Below are 22,533 nucleotides of genomic sequence, written 5' to 3'. Positions count from 1 at the left end.
GTTACACGGCAGCACCCTACCTCCTGTGCGGCTGTAACTGGGCCTCATTTTGTGCTTTTTATGAGTTTAGGCAAACTTATAATAACATTCTACACACCATTACAGTATCACATAGGATGGTTTCACTGCCCTAAAGGTCCTTGTGCTCCACCTACTTGTCCCTCTCTCCCTCATAAATCCACAGCAACCACTAGTCTTTTTTTCTTTAGTTATTATTATTATTATTGCTATAGGGCACCTGCACTCACCAGAGAGACAGTCAGAGAGGGAAAGTGAGAAATCACTCATTAGGGGAGAAGGCCATTCCCCATCTCCCTCTCCTCCACTCTCTTCTCAGGATTTTGGGCATGCACATATGTGCCAGGTGTATATTTCAAGCCACTAGATCAAGGCTCAAACCTAATATGTTTTCCCAGTGTGTGGCTTATTTTTTCATTCACTTGACGCTATCTTTGAAAGAGCAGAAAGTTTTAATTTTAATAAAGTCAAATTTATCAATTCTTTATTTCATGGATGATACTTTTGGTGTCATGTCTGAAAAATCATCACTACAGGGGACTAGCAGTTAGCGTAATGGCTGTGTCGCTGGACTCCCACGTAGTCAACTGCGGTTCGCGTCCTGGACCCGGTGGCTTAAAACTCACGCTGGGCGTGTGTGCGTGTGTGCCCAAGATCCCGAGAGGAGAATGGAGGAGAAAGGGTTGTGGTGTGACCATCCCCCCTGGGGGGTGATTTCTCGCTTTCTGTCTCTCTGTCTCTCTTTGTCTGTCTGGTGAGCACATGCGCCCTATTGCGAAACCCTCTCAAAAAAAAAACGTCATCACTACACTCAAAGCCATTTAGGTTATCGCCCGCATTGTCTTCTAGGAGTTTTATAGCTTTGTATTTTACATTTAGATTTATAATCCATTTTGAGTTCGTTTTTGTGAAGGGTATACAGTCTGTGTCTAGTTTTTTTTTTTTTTAATTTTGTGTGTGAATGTTCAGTTGTTTCATCACCATTTGTTGAAAGGACAGTGCAGTGTTTGCTCCCTTGTATTACCTTAGCCCTTGTACTGCCTTGTCAAAGACCAGTTGATTATATCTGTGTGGGTCTATTTCTGGGCTCTTTATTCTTCCATTGATCTATTTGTCTGTTCTTTTTCCAATACCATGCTCTATTGATCACTGTGGCTTTATAGTAAGTCCTAAAATCTGTTAGTGTTGGGGCCAGCAGGTGGCGTGGTGGTTAAGGCTTCCACATGGCCAAACACTGAGTCCTGGACCTGGCATCTTGCTTTCTCACTTTCCCTCTCTCTCACTGGTGAGCACATGTGCCCTATCGTAAATAATAAGAAGAGTAAATAAAATGAGTTATTTAAATACATGTGTTAGTGTCAGTTTTTTAACTTTGTTCTTTTTCTTCAGTATTGTTAGATATTTTGGGCACTTTGCTTCTACATATGAGCTTCAGAATCAGTTTGTCTATGTCCACAAAATAGCTTATTAAGATTTTTTTTTCTTTTTTTGGAGAGGTTTTTGCTATAGGGCACGTGTGCTCGCCAGAAAGACAGAGAGAGAGAGAGAGATAGAAAGCGAGAAATCACCCCTCGGGGGGATGGTCACACCGCAATCCCTTCTCCTCCATTCTTCTCTCGGGATCTTGAGCACGCATGCACACGTGCCCGGCGTGAGTTTAAGCTGCCGGGTCTCAGACTCAAACCGCAGTCAACTACATGGGAGTCCAGCGACATAGCCATTACGCTAACTGCTGGTCCCGCTTATTAGGATTTTTGACTGGGATTGCATTGAATCTATAGATCAAGTTGAGAAGAACTGACACTTGACATTATTGAGTTTTTCTGTCCATAAACATAGAATATCTCCACCTATTTAGTTCTTTGATTTCTTTAATCTGAGTTTCATAGTTTTCTTTCTTTTAATACATAGATCTTGTACTTTTTTTTTAGTTTATACTTAAGTATTTCATTTTTACTGGATGCTAACATATATGGTATTGTGTTTTTATTTCAAATTCTGCTTGCTCATTGCTGGCATTAAGAAAAGTGATAGACTTTTTTTTTTTTTAATTGCCAGAGGGCACATGCAATCACCAGACGGAGACAGAGAGAGAGGGAAAGGGGGAAAACTCCTCTCAATGGGACATGGCCATGCTGAAATCCTTTCTCCTCCATTTCTCCATCCTGTCAGGATTTTGGCACATGCACCACACATACACACACACACACACACACACACACACACACACACATGCACACAGAGCATGTTTTAAGTTTCCTGATTGGCCATATGAGACCCAGTTCCCTTAACCAGCAGGCCATGGGGCTCACTCAGTGATCAACTTTTGCATATTAATCTTGTAACTTTCGATCTTGCTCATTAGTTTCAGTTGTTCTGTTGTTGAATTTTTCAGATTTGTTTGCATAGACAATCATGTCATCAGCAGACAAAGTTTTTTTAAGAATTATATTATTTTATTTTACTGGTAATTATTAGTTTTTAAAAATTTGACCAGAGAAAGAGAGGGGAAGTGAGTAAGCAAGCCACCAGGTTTGGGACTCAAACCACAGTTGGCCCTATGGGAGTCCGGCACCTTAACTACCACACCACCTGCTGTCCCTAACAAAGAGAGCTTTACTTTCAAGCTGTATGTCTTTTGTTTGTTTGTTTCATCATACTACATTAGTTAGGATTTCAGGAGTAGTGAAAGGGGATGCCTTGCCTAGTTCCTCACATTAGCAGGAAATCATTGTTTCTTGCCATTAAGTATGATATTAGGTTAAGTTGTAGGTTTTTTATAGCTATTCTTTAACAAGTTGAGGAAATTTGTCTCTATTTTTAATTTACTGAGTTTTTCTCATGAGTGGTTGGTAAATTTTGTCAAATGCTTTTTATGCATTTATTAATATAATTGTGTGACTTTTTCCTCCTTTTACCCTGTTCATGGGGGGACTCCATTAACTTATGTTAGTTGTTGAACAACTTTGCATATCTGAGATAGATATTTGATCATGATGCATGGTTGTGTTAAACAGCTGTATTTAATTTGCTAACATTTTGTTGTGAGGTTTTTGTACTTACATTTTGTTTTTGGAAAAAGTTTTTGAGAATTATTTTATTTAACTTTATTTATTTATTTACTTATTTTAATTTGACCAGTGAAGGACAGAGAAGGGGAGAGAAAGAGAGAAAGAGAAAGCAAGCCACCAGGTCCAGGACTAGAATTGCAATCCGCCATGTGGGAGTCCAACACCCTTAGCCACCATGCCACCTGCTGGCCCCATGAGGTTTTTGTTGTTGTTGTTGTTGTTTTAAAGCTTTGTTCATGAGAAGTTTTAATCTGTAGTTTTTGTGTTTCTTATAATGTCTTTGGTTTTGATATTAGGGCATTCTGGTCTCAAAGCACAAGTTAAGAAGTATCCTCTGTGTTTATATCCTCTGCAAGAGATTATAGCAAATAGTGCAATTTCTTCCTTAAATGTTTGGTAGAATTCAGTAGTGAATTCATTTGGGCCTGGCACTTCCTGTTTTGAAAGGTGGTTCATTCTTTATTCATCTTGTAAAACAGTTTTAGGCTTATTGAGATAGTTTTATCTTATGTGAGCTTTGGTAGATTCTGACTTTCAAAAAATTGATCTATTGTTTATATATTAGCAAATTTTTGGACCTAGAATTGCTCGTAGTATTTCTTTACCCTTTTAGGGATCTAGTGTGATGTCCTCTTTTCATTTTTGATATTGGACATTTGTGTTCTCTCTCTCTCTTTTTTCTTTTTCTTTTTTTAAATCTTACCAGAGCATGTACATGCTCACCAGAGAGAGACAGAGAGACAGACAGGGAGAGGGAGGAAGCTCCCTTGGGGGAATGGTCATGCCACAATACCTTCTCCATTTCTCCCTCTGTTTCAAGATGGTGGGCATGTGCACATGTGTGCCTGGCATGTTTTTCAAGTCAGCTGGTCTGAAATTTGGACCGTATGGTCGGCCATATGGGCTCCAGCTCCCTTAACCACCAGGCCACAGCTGGCTCTCTCTTTTTTTTCTTAGTTAACTAAAGGCTTATTGATTGTATTGGTCTTTTCGAAGAACAGGCTTTGGTTGTGCTGATTTTCTATGCTATTTTACTGTTTTCAATTTCATTGATTTCTGCATTCATTTTTACTAATACTTTTATTATGTTTGCGATGGATTAAGTTTGGCCTTCTTTTTCTATTAGGCTGTTGAAAAGTCATGACGTATTTTTCTATGCAAAAATATGTCATAACTTTTCTGACAACCCAGTCATTTCCTAAGCTCAGAAGTTAAATTTTGACTTTAGGTCTTTCTTCTTTTCTGATAAATGTATGCAATGCTATACATTTTCCACTAAGTACTGCTTTGGTTGTCTCTCACACATTTTTAGATGTTGTATTTTTTTTTCTCATTTTTATTACTATTGAGTTCAAAATATTGGAAATTTTCTTTTGAGATTTCTTCTTTGATGCATGTATTATCATAGCATGTTGTTTAATCTACAAGTATTTTGATGTTTTCCAGCTATGCTTTTGTTACTGAGGCCTAGGCAATTTCATTGTGGTCTAAGAACAGTATATGAATTCCATACTTTTCAATTGATTAAGGTGTGTTTTGTGATCCAGAACGTAGTCTATCTTGGTAAATGTTCTATGCAAGCTTGAGAAGAATGTATGTTCTGCTGTTAGTGAATGAAACAGTCTACAGATGTCAATTCTATTCAGGTGACCGATGGTGGTGTTGAGTTGAGCTATGTCTTAACTGATTTTTGCCTATTGGATCTGTTCATTTCTGATAGGGGGGTGTGAGGTCTCCAACTATAAAAGTAGTTTATCTATTTCTTTTTGCAGTTCTATCAGCTATTGGACATCTCTCTCAGAGCTGTCCGAGTTGAATCCTCAGCAATTCATCATTCATAATTCAGGTTTTCCTACCCTAGCACTGTTTTTTTGCAGAAGTTTCTTCTTTGTCAAGTTATGACATTCTATCTTTCCAGTTTGGGATCAGCGGTTTGCTTTTTTTTTTTTTTTTTAGAGAGGTTTTTGCTATAGGGCACGAGCGTGCGCCAGAAAGACAGAGAGAGACAGAGAGAGAGAGAAAGCGAGAAACCACCCCCCAGGGGGGATGGCACGCCGCAATCCCTTCTCCTCCATTCTCCTCTCATGATCCTGGGCATGCACAAACACACGCCTGGTGTGAGTTTAAGCCACCAGGTCTGGGACTCAAACTGCAGTTGGCTACATGGGAGTCCAGAGACATAGCCATTATGCTAACTGCTGGTCCCAGTGGTTTGCTTCGTGATCTCACTTGTCTATGGATCTAAAGAGAGCTGTGTATTTTTCAATTTGCTCTGTTTTTGTTTGTTTGTTTTGTTTTTTAATTTGTTATTAGGCTGTAGTGGCAATTCCAAGCTTCTTATGTGCCTAACTGGAAGCAGACTACTGTTTCTTATCTAATATTCATTGCTTATTTGGTGGATATAAAACTACTTAATGGGACTACCAGTTCGCATATGGTTATGTTGCTGGACTCCCATGTAGTCGACTGCTGTTTGAATCCTGGATCCAGTGGCTTAAACTCACGCCGGGCACGTGTACGTGCATGCCCAAGATCCCAAGAGAGAAGGGATTGCAGACTGGCCATACCCCTCAGGGGGTGATTTCTTGCTTTCTCTCTCTCTCTCTCTGTTTTGTTTTTTTTTTTTTTTTGGAGCGATTTTCACTGTAGGGCGCGTGCGCTCGCCAGACAGACAGACAGAGACATAGAGACAGAAAGCAAGAAATCACCCCCCAGGGGGGATGGTCACGCCGCAATCCCTTCTCCTCCATTCTCCTCTCGGGATCTTGGGCACGCACGCACACGCACCCGGTGTGAGTTTTAAGCCACCGGGTCCGGGACACGAACAGCAGTCGACTACGTGGGAGTCCAGCGACATAGCCATTACGCTAACTGCTGGTTCCCTCTCTCTCTGTTTTTCTGGTGAGTGCACGCGCCCTATAGGAAAAACCTCTCAAAAAAAAAAAAAAAAAAGAAAGAAAGAAAGAAAAGAAAACAAACTACTTAAAAGGATTCAAGTATTTATTGTTTTGACATAAAATACACAAGATTTATACAAGAAATGTACTAAATATAAAAGCATAAGATTATAAGAACTTTCATAACAACCCCTGTTAGACAATTCTGTATTTTTTTCCTGTAAGGTTCTAAGTTAATCAATTATGTATCTTCTATTATGGGGATTTTTACAATGCTAGCCCTCAGGTTTAAGAATATAATACTGTAGGTTATACATTATTTATGTGAGCCTTTTTATGGGTGGCAATCACAGGCCCGTAGCTGATTTCCTTTTTTTTTTTTTTCCTAGCAGAATCAGCTCATAATTTTGACATGTTCTTTGACATTTTTTCACTGCTAACATTTAAGATTCTTTTTCATAATTCTTACAACTATGAGTTTCTATTTCCCACTACCACCAGCCTCAGTGACATTTAGATTTTTGTAATCTACTTTTTCCTATTCAACCTCTATAGTACCCTTAGATTATTTTTTTTCCCTTTCGTGATGTTATTACCTTGGTCAAAAGTTTTATTGGTGCCCCATTATCTCTAATAGTAGTCTCAAAACTTACTTGATTATATACATATCCATAAAGGTATTTTGAGCATGCACCCCTAATATAAACATATATGAATTTATTTATAAATTATACATGTGTACTCCTGTCTATCCAGATAATATTAGCTAAGCTCATCTTTTTAATTTTTTAGATAAAAGTAGTTGCAAATGGAAGTTCTAATATTTTTCTTCTTGAATCCCCAAAGATTACTTAGTGCGATTCTTTTTGGGTAATAGTGTAGATAAATTATTAAAAAAAAAAAATCAGGGGCCAACTGGTGGTATGGTGGCTAAAGTATTGGATTCCCACATGGCTGACCAAGGTTGGAGTTCCGGACCCACTGGCCTGAAAATCATGCTGGGTACAGGTGTGTGTGTGCCCCAAATCCCAAGAAGAGAATGGAGGAGAAGGGATTGCAGAGTAGCCATCCCCCTTAAAGGGTGATTTCTCACTTTCCCTCTCTCTGTCTCTCTCTGGCAAGCACATGTGCCTTATGGCAAAAACCTAAACAACAAGTTTTAAATCCGTGATGGAATACCTTCCCATTGGTCCATGGGACTGAACCATCACTGCACACTACCTCATAATTAGGTCTACTTACCTTCAAGTACTGGACACACCTATCTAACTTTTTCCCATGTTTATGAAAGGAAAGGAAATGTTACAGACTATAATCTCTATAGAATTCTCATTCCCAAGATGGCATTCCAGAGAACTGAATAACGGATCTCCGTCCTCCATGATGAAGGAACGAAGGATCCTTTCCTTGGAAGGAAGCTAATTGATCATGAAAAACACCCACAAGAAAGGGAGGGTGTAAGCAAGTCTCCATATTAGTTGGAAGTGTCATTCAGCTATCGAAAAACAGACAAGGAAAATGTTAAAAGAAGATCAAATCCCCATGTTGTTATCATTGTTCAGCTTTGTTACCAAGGATAATTGAAAAGAGGAGAAGGAACTGCTGTCTGAGAGTGTACAGTACAATGAGGTTGTACAGGGAGGCTCAGGAGTAGAAATGTTAACAGGTACATGAATACTTCTGTGACTATTGACTAGCATATACAAGACTGTAAATTTCTGCCTTGAGGAAGATTCTGATGATCTATAAATGTCAACTGATGTTGTCACAAATCAGTGGCTCATATGAATCTCATAAAGATTACAGAACCTGCAGCACTTGTTACATAAATGATGAAAGAGTATTTCCTCTTTAAATCTCCAGCTAGCTACAATTCAACCAAATGCAAATTAGAAAGCTTAAGTGATATATTCTATAGTGTTGAAAAATAGGTTTCTCATCTAAGTAAAAATATATGGAGAAATAGAAAAGCAGAAAAATATCTGTTATCAATGGTTCTTTCATAATGCCTCTGGAGACTTTACAACCAGTACAACTACTTTCTATGGGCATTAACAATTTTTTTTGATTAAAAATTTCTTTTTAGAGAGATTTTTGCTATAGGGCATGTGTGCTTGCTGGAGAGAGACAGACAGACAGAAAATGAGAAATCACTCTCCCACGGGGGCTGGCCATGCCACAATCCCTTCTTCTCCATTCTCCTCTCCTCTCAGGATTTTGGGCATGCTTGCGTATGTGCCCAGTGTCCATTTTTAGCCACTGGATCCAGGACTCGAACTGTGGTCAACTATGTGGAAGTCCAGTGACATAACCATTGTGCCATCTTCTGGTCCCTAATTTTAATTTTTCAACTAACAAGTAAAAATTGAATATATTTACGATGTACAACAGGATGTTTTGGTAATAAATGCATTGTGGAATAGCTTAAAAAACCCTAACATATGCATCATCTTTCTTCTTTTTTTTTCTTTAAATTTATTTATTTACATTAATTCACTATACATCATTACAGCATACAAAATGAATTTTCCATCCAGAATACACTGTATATTGGCTCAATCAAGCACATCGTCATACACATTATCAACAAATAATTTTCTATTTCTTGTGTCCTGTATATATATTTATTTTGCCATCCTTGATTCCTATCCCTCACCCTCTACCATGTCCCACCCTCCTCCCACATTGTCTCAGGTATCCATGGTTGCTTTCTATGCCTTTGCCCCCCATTTAATTGATTTGCTAATGAACTTAATTAGTCTAAATATTTCCAATAGCAAGTGTAGCTGATATATACCTATACATGAACCCAAGTCTGACTTTAGGCATAAACTTCAGTGAGTAGAATGAACATACTATAAAGTAGTACCTAACTGGGGCTATATAGCTTGCTGCAGTCATCAAATATGCATTTTTTTAAAATTTGGATAAGAACAGTTACCTTTCATACTTAACATTTTTGTCTGGTGAAAATACTTAACATTTACTGTCTTAGCGATTTTCAAATATATAGTATTTTTTTAAAGAATTATTTTATTGGGGAACCAGCAGTTAGCGTAATGGCTATGTCGCTGGACTCCCACGTAGTCGACCGCGGTTCGCGTCTCGGACCCGGTGGCTTAAATCTCACGCCGGGCGCGTGTGCGTGCGTGCCCAAGATCCCGAGAGGAGAATGGAGGAGAAGGGATTGCGGCGTGACCATCCCCCCTGGGGGGTGATTTCTCGCTTTCTGTCTCTATGTCTCTCTCTGTCTGGCGAGCGCACGCGCCCTATAGCGAAAAAAAAAAAAAAAACCTCTCCAAAAAAAAAAAAAAAAAAAAAAGAATTATTTTATTTAACTTTATTTATTTGATATGACCAGAGAGAGACAGAGCGAGTAAGAGAGAGAGAAAGAGAGAGAGAGAGGAAGTGAGAAGGTAAGTCACCAGGTCTGGGACTTGAACTGTGGTTGGCCATGTGGGAATCCAGCGCCCTTAACCACCACACCACCTGCAGGCCCCTATATGGTATATTTTTATTGCCCACTGCTACAATGATGTACAATAGCTCTCTTGAACATATCTCTCATGCCTGAAATTTTGTGTCTTTTGGCCAACGTCTGCCCAACTCTCCTACCCTCAGCCTTGGGAACCCCTTTCTGTAGACCGTTTAAAAACTTCCTTTTTCTTTCTATGACAACTAATCTCTAGTCACCTGGTGCGGAGAACAACGGCTGTTTGATTGTCGGTATCCCCACTGAAGTTAAGCTTTGATAGTAACACTTATGCTTGAATGATCCGATGCGCTAAAAGTCTTTTTCAAGATAAATTTTTAATATAGATTTCCATTTAATAAAAGTTTACTTGGCACATAATATAGGCCAGGCTATGAAGACACAGGGATAAAGACAATGTTTCAGCACTTAGAAATTTCAGAATCCAATGAAAGACACAGACAAGAAGAGTCAATATTGTTGTATTGTAAGGTCTGAGAGATGTACTGATATAAACAGAGTAGTGTGTTGGCACACAGAGAGATACCTAATCAGACTAACAGAGTAAGAATAGTCTTCCCAGGTGAGATGACGCTTGAGTGCTCAAGGATAGTAGACATCAGCTAGACTAGCAAGTGGACAAAGGCATTCCAGAAGAAGAAAGCGGTATGTATGTACAAAAAGGTAATAGAGCCAGATTTGGAGATCGGGACCAGCAGGTGGCGTGATGGTTAAGGGTGCTGGACTTCCACATGGTCAACCGCAGTTTGAGTTCCGGACCTGGTGGCTTGCTTTCTCACTTTACCTCTCTTTTCGTTTCTCTCTCTCTCTCTCTCTCTCCCTCCCTCTCTCTCTCCCACTCTGGTCAATCAGAGTAAAAAATAAAGAAAGAAAGTTAAATAAAATAATTATTGGGAACCAGCAGTTAGTGTAATGGTTATGTCGCTGGATTCCCACGTAGTCGACCGTGGTTCGCGTCCTGGACCCGGTGACTTAGAACTCACACCGGGCGCGTGTGTGTGCGTGCCCAAGATCCCAAGAGGAGAAGGGATTGCGGCATGACCATCCCCCCTGGGGGGGGTGATTTCTTGCTTTCTGTCTCTATGTCTCTCTCTGTCTGTGGTGAGCGCATGCGCCCTATAGCAAAAAAAAAAAAAAAAAAAAAAAAAAACAAAAAAAAAAAACAAAAAAAAAAAAAAAAAAAAAAAAACAAACAAAAAATCTCAAAAAAAAAATTATTAAGAAAAACAGATTTGGAGATCAAATACCCGTCATTATGGTGGTACAATGAATGTGACTGGGCAAAGGGCCAGAGAAGGAAGGACTACTAGGTTGTTGAAAAGTCATGACACACTTTTGGCATAGTAAATAGAAAAAATATGTCATGCTTTTTTCAACAAGCCAACATGTAGAGCAGTCTAAGGAATTTGCAACCTCCCTAAGAGTAAAGGGGAGCTATTAAAAGATTCTGCGTGGAGCCAGTGGGTGGCATGTGGTTGAGGCACTGGACTCCCACATGGCCAATTGCAGTTTGAGTCCCAGACCTAGCAGCTTGCTTTCTCACTTCCCACTCTCTCTCTCTGGTCAAATAAAAAATAATAATATTAACAATAAATAAAATTAAACAAATATTTTTTTAAAGATTCTGAACAAGGAAAAGACATGATTATTATTTGCATATTAAGAAAAGTCTTCTGACCATAATATAAGGAGTGGGTTCACAAATAGTCTCCAGAAGAGGAAGATAATTTTGGAGCATGACGAAAATGTTGGTGTGTCAACCTTGTCATTGAAAGTGAAGGTAGAAAGAAGAGAAAGAGTTCTAAATGATTTAGGTTACAGAATCAAGAGATCTTATTGAGCAATTAATTTTAAGTCAAAGGAAAGAGAGAAGTCTCAGAAAATCCCCAAATTTTGTGTTGGGAAAGAACATCATCACCTGTTGATCAAGGGAAGGCGGGCATTTGGAGGAAAGGGTATGAATGGCGGACTTGTGTTTAAGGCCCTTGGGTCATAGGAGGGTGGATGTTTAGCAGGAAAACACAGACTTGACCACTAAGTCCTTACGAGCAACTTTGGCTCAAAGTGAATATTTGCAACTTATCACTGGTAGCCAAAGCTATGTATGAATCCCCAGAGAGAGTGTGTAGAGTGAAGATGGAGCCAGGTAAAAGACCCAGGGAAAAATAATATTCAGGAGTGATTAGAGGAAAAGGAGCTATCAAAGGAGAATGAAGTCAAGTAGCCAGAGAGGCCAGAAGAGAAGTAAAAACATGTATATCGTGAAAGTCAGTAAAGGACGAGTTCCAAAAAAGGGATATGATCAATACTGCTAGTAAGACTAAGGGAATACATGCCTTCCTCACCCTCACTGTCATTTTTTGACCAATTAAAAATCGCATTTGTGGGACCAGCAGATGGTGTAATGGATACATCTCTGGACTCTTACATAGTTGACCATGGTTCGAATCGCGGACCTGGCGGCTTGCTTTCTCACTTTCCCTCTCCCTCTTTGTCTCTGTGTCTCTCTCTGTTCAAATGAAAATAAATGAATGGATAAATAAAATTAAATAGTTATTTTAAAAATTGCATATGTGTGGTGGGACCAGCATATGGTGTAAGTGTTACATCGGTGGACTCCCGTGCAGTTGGCCATGGTTTGAGTCCCAGACCTGTAGGCTTAAAATTCATGCAGGGCAAGTGTGCATGCATACTCAAAATCCTGAGACGGGATTGTGTGGCCATCCCCCCTGGGGGGGGGTGATTTCTCCCTTTCTGTCTGTCTGTCTCTCTCTATCTCTCCAGTGAACACACATGCCCTATAGCGAAAATCTCTCAAAAAAAAAAAAAATTCTAGGGATAGGTGGTGTGGTGATTGGAATGCTGGATTCCCACATAGCCAACTATGGTTCAAGTCCCCAGACCCGTTAGCTTGAAAATCATAATAAATAAATAAATAAATAATTTTAAAAATGCATTTGTATGTTTTAGATTTGTTACTATACACACACACACACACACACACACACACAGAAGCTTAAATAAATGACATAATTTATACATAGCCATACCTATTTTTTAATGCCAGAGGCTGCATGTGTACACATGCACAAACATGTGTAAGAGAGACAGTGAGAGAGGAACCATAGCAATAGGGCCTGGTTACACTGCAATCCTTTTTTCTCTAAGCCACCATCCTCTCTGGATACTGGGCATGTGCATTCATATCCAGCATGTTTTTAAGTCACCAGGGCTGGGACTTGAACCCTGGTCGACCATATGGAATCTGGCTTCCACTGTGAAGCACCTAACTACTACACTAAGGAGTGGCCCAATAGTCACTTTTTTTTTTTTTTGGAGAGATTTTCACTGTAGGGCGTGTGCGCTCGCCAGACAGACAGAGAGAGACATTAGAGACAGAAAGCGAGAAATCACCCCCCAGGGGGGATGGTCACGCCGCAATCCCTTCTCCTCCATTCTCCTCTCGGGATCCTGGGCACGCAAGCACACACGCCCAGCGTGAGTTTTAAGCCACCGGGTCCGGGACGCGAACCGCGGTCGACGACATGGGAGTCCAGCGACATAGCCATTACGCTAACTGCTGGTTCCCCCAATAATCATTTTTTAGAGAGATTTTTGCTATAGGGCATGTGAACTCGCTAGAGAGAGATAGAGAGACAGAATGTGAGAAATCACCCCTCCCCCTATGGGGGATGGTCACACCACAGTTTCTTCTCCATTCTCCTCTCAGGATCTTGAGCACACACACACACGTGCTCAGCATGAGTTTTAAGCTGCCGGGTCCAAGACTCGAACCACAGTTGACTACATGGGAGTCCAGCGACATAACCATTACGCCATCTGCTGGTCCCCGTAATCACATTTTTAAGCTATTACAATTAGGGTCATATAGAGATATATCTCTCCTTTTATATTCTTATGGTAATGCAAGAAGCATTCTTTCCATCAGTGCTTGAAGCAAAGCCTGAATCCAACTATTCCCGAGATGCCCCCGTGTAAATGTGAAGCTTTATGTTATAGAAATGAACTCTAATATATGACAGAAGGGATCCTTTTGAGAGATGCTTTATAACGCCATAATATAACTACTTTATACTCACAAGTTCAGCCACTCAGGTTTTTATATTTGTCATAATGTTAGAAATTACCCTGAGGTGTCCAGAGAGTACCAATACTTTGAATTTGATGGAAGCATATTCAGAGTTCTCAACGCTCTCTTATAAACATTGAATCTAAATAATTAAATGAGAAAAAATACATTTTAAAAGGTTTATTCCATGAACTAAGGCTACCACATTTCATAATAATCTCAAAAAATGCTGAATCTAGATTTGAGATACTGGTCTTTTAGTGCTAAAAGACAAGTTAGTTAAACTCAGAACTTACTGGTTGGACGCACTGTGCACATGTGCCCTGTTACGTGAACGCACATGTGTGTTGGTTTTTTTAAAAGAAAGAAATATTTAACTTTATTTATTTATTTATTATAATTTGACCAGAGAGGGACAGAGTGAGAGAGAGGGAAAGTGAGAAAGCAAGCCGTCAGGTCTGGGACTTGAACTGTGGTTGGCCATGTGGAATCCAGTGCCCTTAATCACCATGCCACCTGTTGGCCCTGTGTGTGTTGGTTCTATGGGACATCTGCCCAGTGACATATTTTGCATCTAAGTTGCTGAAAGAAACAAGATGACATATATGAGAAGTTACCAGGGCACTCTCTCCCTGGTAACAGAGACATGTAAATTTTAGGTAACTGGTCTGTCAGTTCCCTTCTGGTTTCTAAAGGGGGATGCATTTTTATATGAGACATCTTCAGAATGTTCATGAAAATGACATATTATTAAAAAAAAAACTACTCATGCATTTCAGTTTTAGGGGCATCATAATAAACATGTTTAATGCCACTTTTTGTGAACTTTTTGAAGTTCTTCAACTCTCATATCAATTCACTTAAACAAGATGTCAGTTAAACAAAGGTCAGCCAATTTGTTCATAATGAGTTAATATGTTCGAAAATGAGTATAGGCTGGACACTGGGTCCCACATGGTTAACTCTATGATTCAAGTCCTGGACCCAGTAGCTTGAAAAACGGCTGGTCACATGTGGGGGCATGACCAAAATTCTCAGAGGAGAATGGCAGAGAAGGGATTGCGAGAGGCCATCTTCCCTGGGGGCTGATTTCTCACTTTCCTTCTCTTTCTGTCTCTTTCTCTGTCTCTCTCTGACGAGCACATGTGCCCTATGGCAAAAATCTAAAATAAAATAAATGTAGGTTTCACATCTATGAGAAAGATATTGGTTGCCATAAACTACCACCCACAAGAAATGTAATCATCTCCTCCACTTATTCTGAAAACTACAAAAAAATGGAAAAATAGTGCACAGACCCTTCATCCAGAATCACCAAGAGGGACCATCTGGTCACATTTGCCTGGGCAGTGACGCTATGTACTTCTCATTGGCTCAGTTTGCCCCATTATTGGTGATGTTAAATCTGTTCGTTTTGTTAAGCTGGCATCTCTCAGGTGTCTTTTCTTTATTAATAAATAACCTGGGACCAGCCAGTAGCATGCTGGTTAAGGAGGCCAGATCCTGCATGGGTGACTGCGGTTCAAGTCCCAAATCTGGTGCTTGAAAAGCTGAGAAGAAATGGAAGAAAAGGGGACTATGGCATGGCTATCCCCACCACATGTTTTCTCCATCTCTCTCAGGCAAGCGCATGCACCCTATAGCAATATTTGTTTTACATTTTGGAAAAAACTAAGTAAGTAGATAAATAGTCTGTGAGGTGGGGACAGAGTGAACAGAAGATTCAAAAGCAAGGCATTACTTGAAAGCTGACTTAAAAACATAGGTATGAGGGCCAGCAGATGGCATGGTAGTTAAGGTGCTAGACTCCCACATGACTGACTGCAGTTCAAGTCTCAGACCTGGCGGCTTGAAAATCACACAACAGGTGGGGCTAGCAGATGGCTTAGTGATTAAGGTGCTGGACTCCCACATGGCAGACTGCGGTTTGAGTCTCAGACCTAGCAGCTTGCTTTCTCACTTCCTCCTTGTCTCTCTCTCTCTTTCTGTCTCTCTCTGGCCAAGTTGAAAAATAATAATAAATAAGTAAGTTTCTTGGTGCTCAAGGGACCATGGCCGATCCTTACATGAGGCAGATCAAGATGAAGACTGGTGTGGTGAAGCGATTCGTCAAAGGAAAAGCGATGTATGAAAACGAAGCAAAACAACAAGAAATGATCGGAAAAATGAAAGCTGAAGATGGTGAAAATTACGCCATTAAAAATCAGGCAGAGATCATACAAGAGTCCTGGACGATGATCCCAGATTGCCAGTGCAGATTGGAAGCTGCGTACACAGATCTTCAGCAGATATTAGAAAAGGAAAAAGATTTGGAAGAAGCTGAAGACTATAAAGAAGTACGTTTAGTACTAGATTCAGTGAAGTTAGAAGCCTGAAACTTTTCTGTACGGAGTGCTTTTTGCATTAAATCCTAGGGTCCATTCTACAGTTCATTATTTTTGACCACGGTTGTGTGTTCAAGTAGTAGGAGAATGTGATTCTTTTTATGCTATTCATATACCTTCCTTTGCATATTTAATGTGTCAAATAAATGAGTCTGTCTAAAAAAAACAAATAAAATAATAAATAAAACAATTCTTTAAAAAGAAAGAAAGAAAGAGAGAGAGAAAGAAAAAAAGAAAGAAGAAAGAAAGAAAGAAAGAAAGAAAATCACACTAGGGGCATGTGTATGCATCCCCAAAATCCCAGGAGGAGAATGGACAAGAAGGGATTGCGGCATGGCCATCTCCTGCCATTATTTCTCACTTTCCCTTTCTCTTTCTCTGGTGAGCACATGCACTCTATGGCAGAATCCTAAAAAAATAAAAATAAAAATGGGTAGGAGCCAGGCAAAGTGAGACAGGAGATGAAGGCCACAAATACGGAGGGGGCACTAAGATTATGTGGGAGGGTGCTGCAGCTTCATCCCGCTGGGACCTCTGGGAGCCAACAGAGAATGGAATCCCAGCTTCCCGGGCCCCTGGTCTGGCCGCTGGTGTGGGGCTGAGTTCCTTCGTTCTCTAGGACTTCCACCCTCCCCTGCCTAAAGGCACAGTTGGCTCTGTGACCAGAGAAAGCCCTCAGGCCCTGGGGATATGAGCTCTGCTTTGTGACATTGAGGCTGAGGAATGCGGCCAGGGCGTTGACAGCATCTGCTACTTGACCTTCAAACTTGATTTATGAGCAAGTTATAGACCTCGGTTGTTTGATCTTTAGCCACAGTCTCAGTTTTCTCTGTCCAATATCCTGCTAGTTCATTTCAGAATTTGGGTTTCATATTTTTATAATCTCGGGAAGTGGAGTTGTTTATAGAAAGGGTCCACTCCTCACATCCAGTGCATTCTGGGCTTCCATACGGCAGAGGAACTAGGATGGGAAGAGATTGTCAGGAGGATGAAGGAGGACTGCGGAGGAGTGCACATGGTGTGAGGGCAGGCTGGGATCGTGCCCTTGTCCCTGCTCAGCTCTGCTGCGTGTCCCCGCTGCTTCTCAGAACCTACACTGAGTTCAATTCTGAGTAGCACTTGAAGTTCAAGTCTTGTACTAGTCAGAATTGCAGCCCCTAAAATTCAGAGGTTGAAGGCCTAACCTCCAATGTGACTGTATTTGGAGATAAGACCCCAAGGAGGTAAGTAATGTTAAATGAGGTCATCGGGACGGGGTTTGAGTCCAGTATGATTGGTGCCCTTATCAGAAGAGGAAGAGGCACCAAGGATGCACGTATACAAAGAAGGCCACGTCCGATGGAGCAGGAAAGCCACTGTCGGCAAGCCAAGGAGAGAGACCTCAGAAGAAGCCAACTCTGGAGCACCTCGAGCTCTGGCCTCCAGCCTGCAGAACTGTGAAAGAATACATTTCTGGGTTTAAGCCACCCAGTCTATGTACTGTCGTCCCTTTGTATCTGCAATGGGTTGGCTCCAGAATCCCCCTGGAACACCCAAGTCAACAGATGCTTAAGTCCCTTACATAAAATGGTGCTGTGTTTGCAATAACTTATGTACATCCTTTCATATACCTAAAATCATTTCTAGGTCGATTATAATACCTAATACAAAGTTAACATATCATTTCTTTTGTTTGTGTAGATTCAATATGTTTGTTTTGTGTTATTCATGGTAATATTTGTATTGATTATAAAATGTTCATCTAAGGGGGGCCAGCAGATGGTGTGGTGGTTATGTCATTGGACTTCCACATGGCCGAGTACAGTTTGAGTCCTGGACCTGGTGGCTTGAAACTCACACAGGGCACATGTGGATGTGTGCCCAAGATCCCAGAGGAGAATGAAGAAGGGATTGCAGTGGGACATCCCCTCAAGGGGTGATGAATCACTTTCCCTCTCACTGTCTCTGAGCAAATGTGCCCTAAGGCAAAAATCTTCTTTTAAAAAAAATAATTATTTTATTTAACTTTATTTATTTATTTTTTTATTTTTTAATTTGACCAGAGGAGGACGGAGAGTAAGAGTTGAGAGAGAGAGAGAGAGAGGGAAAGTGAGAAAGCAAGACACCAGTTCTATGACTCAAATCATGGGTGGTCCAGTGCCCTTAACCACCATGCCACCTGCTGGCCCTAGGAAAAAACATCTTTAAAAAAATATTCATCTAAGAAAAATTGGAAAATATAAGAAATTATAGGGAAGACATAAAAATCACCTATAAACTGACTCCTGGTGATAGTCATTTCAAAATGTTTATGTGTTCCCTTCCACTTCTTCTCCCTGCGTGTGCGCACACATATATGGTATGTACGCATATCTTAACCAAAATAACATCATACTGTGTTTATTATTTTGACAAGACACAATACAGTATAGTGGCTAAGTACATGGGCTCTAGAGTCAAACTGATCTAAGTTCAAATCCTGACCTTGCCATTTAGAAGTGTGGAATCTTGGCCAGATTTCTTAATTCTGACTCAGGTTCTGCATTTGTAAAATAGAGATAATAACATAATTGATTATACCTTTAGTTTACATAAGATTAAATGATATTATGTATACATAGCAACTTACCATAATATCTGGCACAGAATATTTAATAACTTTTTCCCTTTTAAAAATATACTATGAACAGTTCCCATATTATTAAATATTCTTTTTTACTGACATATAACAATTGTGACTATTTCTGGGGTACAATATGAGTTTTCACTTCAAGAATACAACATGTAATGATCAAATAAGTAATTAGTTTATCATCTCAACATTTGTCATTATTTTGTGTTGGGAACATTCAAACTCCTCTTTTTTCTTTAGCTAATTGGAGAATTTTTTGTTTTTATTTTTATTTTTTTAGTTTTTAGTTTTTGCTATAGGGAGTGTGCTCTCATCAGAAGGAGACAGAGAGAGAAAGACAGAAAGTTAGAAATCATCCCCCAGGAGACCAGCAGATGGTGTAATGGTTATATCACTGGACTCCCATATAGTTGACTGTGGTTCGAGTCTTAGACCCAGGGCCTTAAAACTCACTCCAGGGGGCTGGCAAGTGGTATGGTGGCTAAAGGTGTTGTATTCCCACATGAACAATCATGGTTCAAGTTTCAGACTTGGTGGCTTGCTCTCTCACTTTCCCTCTCTCTCTGATCAAACTGGAAAATAATAATAATAATAAATAAAGCTAAATAAAATAATTCTTAAAAAAAAAAAAAACTCACACCAAGCACCTGTGTGTGCATGCCTAAAACCCCAAGAGGAGAATGAAGGAGAAGGGATTGCAGTATGGCCATTTCCCTGTGAGGTGACTTCTCTCTTTCTGTCTCTCTGTCTCTCTCTGACTCTCTGGCATACACATACACTCTATAGCAAAAATCTCTCTTTAAAAAGAAAGAAATCAACCCCTAGGGAGTATGGACATGCCACAATCCCTTCTCCTCCATTCTCCTCTTGGGATCTTGGGCACACATGCACATGTGCCTGGTATGAGTTTAGGTCACTGGGTCCAGGACTCCCAACTACGTGGGAATTCAGTAACATAGCCATTACACTATCTGCTGGTTCCAGTCAAAATACATTTGAATATTATTTGTTTGTTTATTAATCAGAAGGCACACACACCAGAGAGAGACACTTCTCTATCCTATTGGGATTTTGGACATTCACGCCCAGCGTGTCTTTTTCAAGCCACCAGAATGAGTATGGCAATTGTGTGGTTGGTCATTGGGGACCCAGCTCCCTTAACCACCAGGCCATTAGACCAATCCTATTTCAAGATTTCAAAAGGTACAAATAAAATAAAACTTGTAGAGTAACAACTATTATTTTACTTTTTCTTTTTCTTTTGGTAAGCCTGTTGCCTCAAAGTAAAGGCAAATCACTCCAAGAGGCCATGTAATTTGATTATAAAGCAATGAAGCAGATTCCACAATAATCAACACTATTATTTTAGAGTCACACCTGGAATGTTTACTCTCTGCTGAAAATAGGAAGCTTTGGTGAGCTAATGATTATGTCACTGGGTGTCAGTTTATGACGAATAAAAGTTCACATGCATCTATTAATACTCTCTTTGATATCAAGCCTTGATACTAGAAATATGATCCAGCATATGTCACACTGGTTTTCATGTGATCACTAAACTCATTATTTCCCCAGATATAATCTTCTATTTGATGAATCAAGTATTAATGAATTCAATACAATATCTGCTATTGTCAGATAAAAATCCTGGTACATTCTTAGTTATTATCACAGTTGATGACACAGGTCTGAATTCAAAATGTAATCCAAATTATTTTGAAGCCATGTGAGATCTGTTTGCTTTGTCTCCTGCTCCATGCATGAAGCAATTAGCATTGGTTATATTAACATAATACTTTCCCATACTAAAAGAAAATTATTCTATCTTTTTTCAAAGAAAAAATATTTCATGTTAAAATCATAGACCTGAGAGTATCAACAACAGGGGAAGGTAGAACCTAGTTGTGTTATCCATTTTTGGTTGCTATAACTGAGTATCACAAACTGAGTCATTTATAAAGAATGGAGGTTTATTTAGTTCACAGTTCTGGAGGCTGGCTAGTCCAAGGTCAATGGGCTAGCATCTTGTGTGGGCCTTCATGTTGTATCATCACATGGTGGAAAGTATCACATGGTGGGAGGGAGCAAGAACATGTCAACTCAGGTTTCTCTTCTTATAAAGCCGGGGAAACCACTCTGATGACCTTAGCTAATCCTAATGATCTCCCAGAGGATCACCTCAAAATACTATATACATATGAATTTGGGGAGTAAGTTTCCTATACATAAAATTTGGAAGATACATTCAAATGGTATCAGTGGCCAAGACCAATGCAATAAAGATACTTAAAATTCTGCCTGTCAGACAACTGTTGATGTTAAATTAGAGAGGAAGAAAATGAGATTATGTTCCTTTTTCACCCTTCCTTTGATGGATCCTTTGACAGAAACATTAATGGAAAAGTCTTGTGCCTAATGAGGAAGACTGTCTATATGAGATGAGGAATTGGATTATGTTTGTCACATCCTGAGGACCACGGTTTGTAATAATCTATAGAAGTAAAAACATCATTTGTAGTGATAGATTTCAAGACAATCCTACAATAATTCAATTGAGATCACTGATATTACCTCAAACAAGAGTATGTTTCTAGGTGCTTAGTGCATGAATACATTTTGTTGACTCTTAGGTCTAGATCTTTTATTTGTGAATTGTTTTATTAACCCTTTTAAAAACACCTTAGTTATCCTAAATTTCTTAGTTTCACCTATTTCTTCTATGGCCATAAGCTGAGGCAGACTTTACTGCTCTTGTACATGGACTATGAACAATGCCTCTGTCTGTGTAAGTATTTGACAAATGTTTTCATCTATAATTAATATCAGACCTCTGCAGGGGTCTTCAAAATAATTTATGGAAAGTGTTGGGGCCAGCAGGTGGTATAGTGATTAAGGGCACTGGACTCCCACATGGCAAACCATGTCTTGAGTCCCGAACCTGGTGGCTTACTTTCTCACTTTCTCTCTCTCTCTCTCACTCTCACTCTGTCCCTCTCTGGTCAAATTAAAATAAATATAAAAATAAAGTTAAATAAATAAAGTAATTATTTTTAAAAATTCAAGGAAAATGCATATAATGAAAAAACTTAAGCATGGATTTCAATTTTTGAAAAGAAAATTTTTTGCATCAAAATAAACTCATATTTTAATTTCACTTTCCCACACATTTTTTTTAAGTCCCCTTGTACCTGGCTAGATAATGGGTGTCCAATACATGTTTATAATACCTTATGCTTATTAACATACAGTACTTTCACATCTTATCTGAGCCTCACAATAGCTGTCAAGAAAGCAAGGAAAGTAAGGCTATTTTCTTTTTTATTTATTTATTTTTAAGGTTTTTCCCATAGGGAATATGTTCTCACCAGAGAGAAGGGAAGAGAGGAAAAATGAGAAATCATCCCCGGGGTCATGGCCACACCACAATTCCCTTCTCCATTATCATTTTAGGATTTGGGGCACACACACACAGACACACACGTGCCTGGTGTGTTTTTTTCAAGCTGCAAGGTCCAGGATTCGAACTGTGGTCAGCCGTGTGGGAATCCAGCATCTTAACCACCACACCATCTGCTGGCCCTGGTAATGCTACTTTCAAAAGAAGAAAATGGCATAGAAATTAAGAAATGGGAACAAGTCCTCTTAGTTATCAGGAATAAAACTAGAATTTTACCCTCGCTGACTTCTCTTTGTCAATGCCTCCTCACTCTGTGGCATCCCAAACAGATCGCCAATATTGGGGCATATTACTCTCGCCCAGAAACCTCCAAGGTCCTACCTGCTTCTCAAATGAAAGTCACAAGTACGGCCTTTGAATAGCTACAGCAGAAGTCCTTAGCCTTGAGTCTGTGAATCCCAAGGTATAAGCTGGGTGATGGAAATTTCCAAGAGTGTTTGTAACCTATATATTTGTATTTCCAGAGTATTCAGAGCTATTGACAAATTCTTAAAAAGCCTACCAGATGCTAA

General features: G+C 39.7%; 1 protein-coding gene across 2 annotated transcripts; it reads left to right on the top strand.

The window, feature by feature from the left end:
* Nucleotides 1-15,620: 15,620 nt before the first annotated feature.
* LOC102502029 (tubulin-specific chaperone A-like) lies at nucleotides 15,621-15,944 on the top strand. Of its 2 annotated transcripts, XM_014592378.1 has the most exons (2): nucleotides 15,621-15,776; nucleotides 15,858-15,944. In XM_014592378.1, the coding sequence occupies exons 1-2, from the start codon at nucleotides 15,621-15,623 to the stop codon at nucleotides 15,942-15,944; spliced, it is 243 nt and encodes an 80-aa protein (XP_014447864.1). The 2 variants fall into 2 exon arrangements, with proteins under 2 accessions (XP_014447864.1, XP_014447863.1); XM_014592377.1 differs by having other exon boundaries at nucleotides 15,621-15,944.
* Nucleotides 15,945-22,533: the final 6,589 nt, after the last annotated feature.

Source organism: Tupaia chinensis, unplaced genomic scaffold, assembly GCF_000334495.1.
Source record: "Tupaia chinensis unplaced genomic scaffold, TupChi_1.0 Scaffold000685_1, whole genome shotgun sequence".
Classification (NCBI taxonomy): domain Eukaryota; kingdom Metazoa; phylum Chordata; class Mammalia; order Scandentia; family Tupaiidae; genus Tupaia; species Tupaia belangeri.
Note: the sequence above shows the minus strand (reverse complement) of the source record. Positions and strands in the feature narration are given on the sequence as shown.

Excerpts from the sequence above, each read along its gene's own strand:
- LOC102502029 (XM_014592377.1), top strand. The coding sequence starts at position 15,621 with ATGGCCGATCCTTACATGAGGCAGATCAAGATGAAGACTGGTGTGGTG.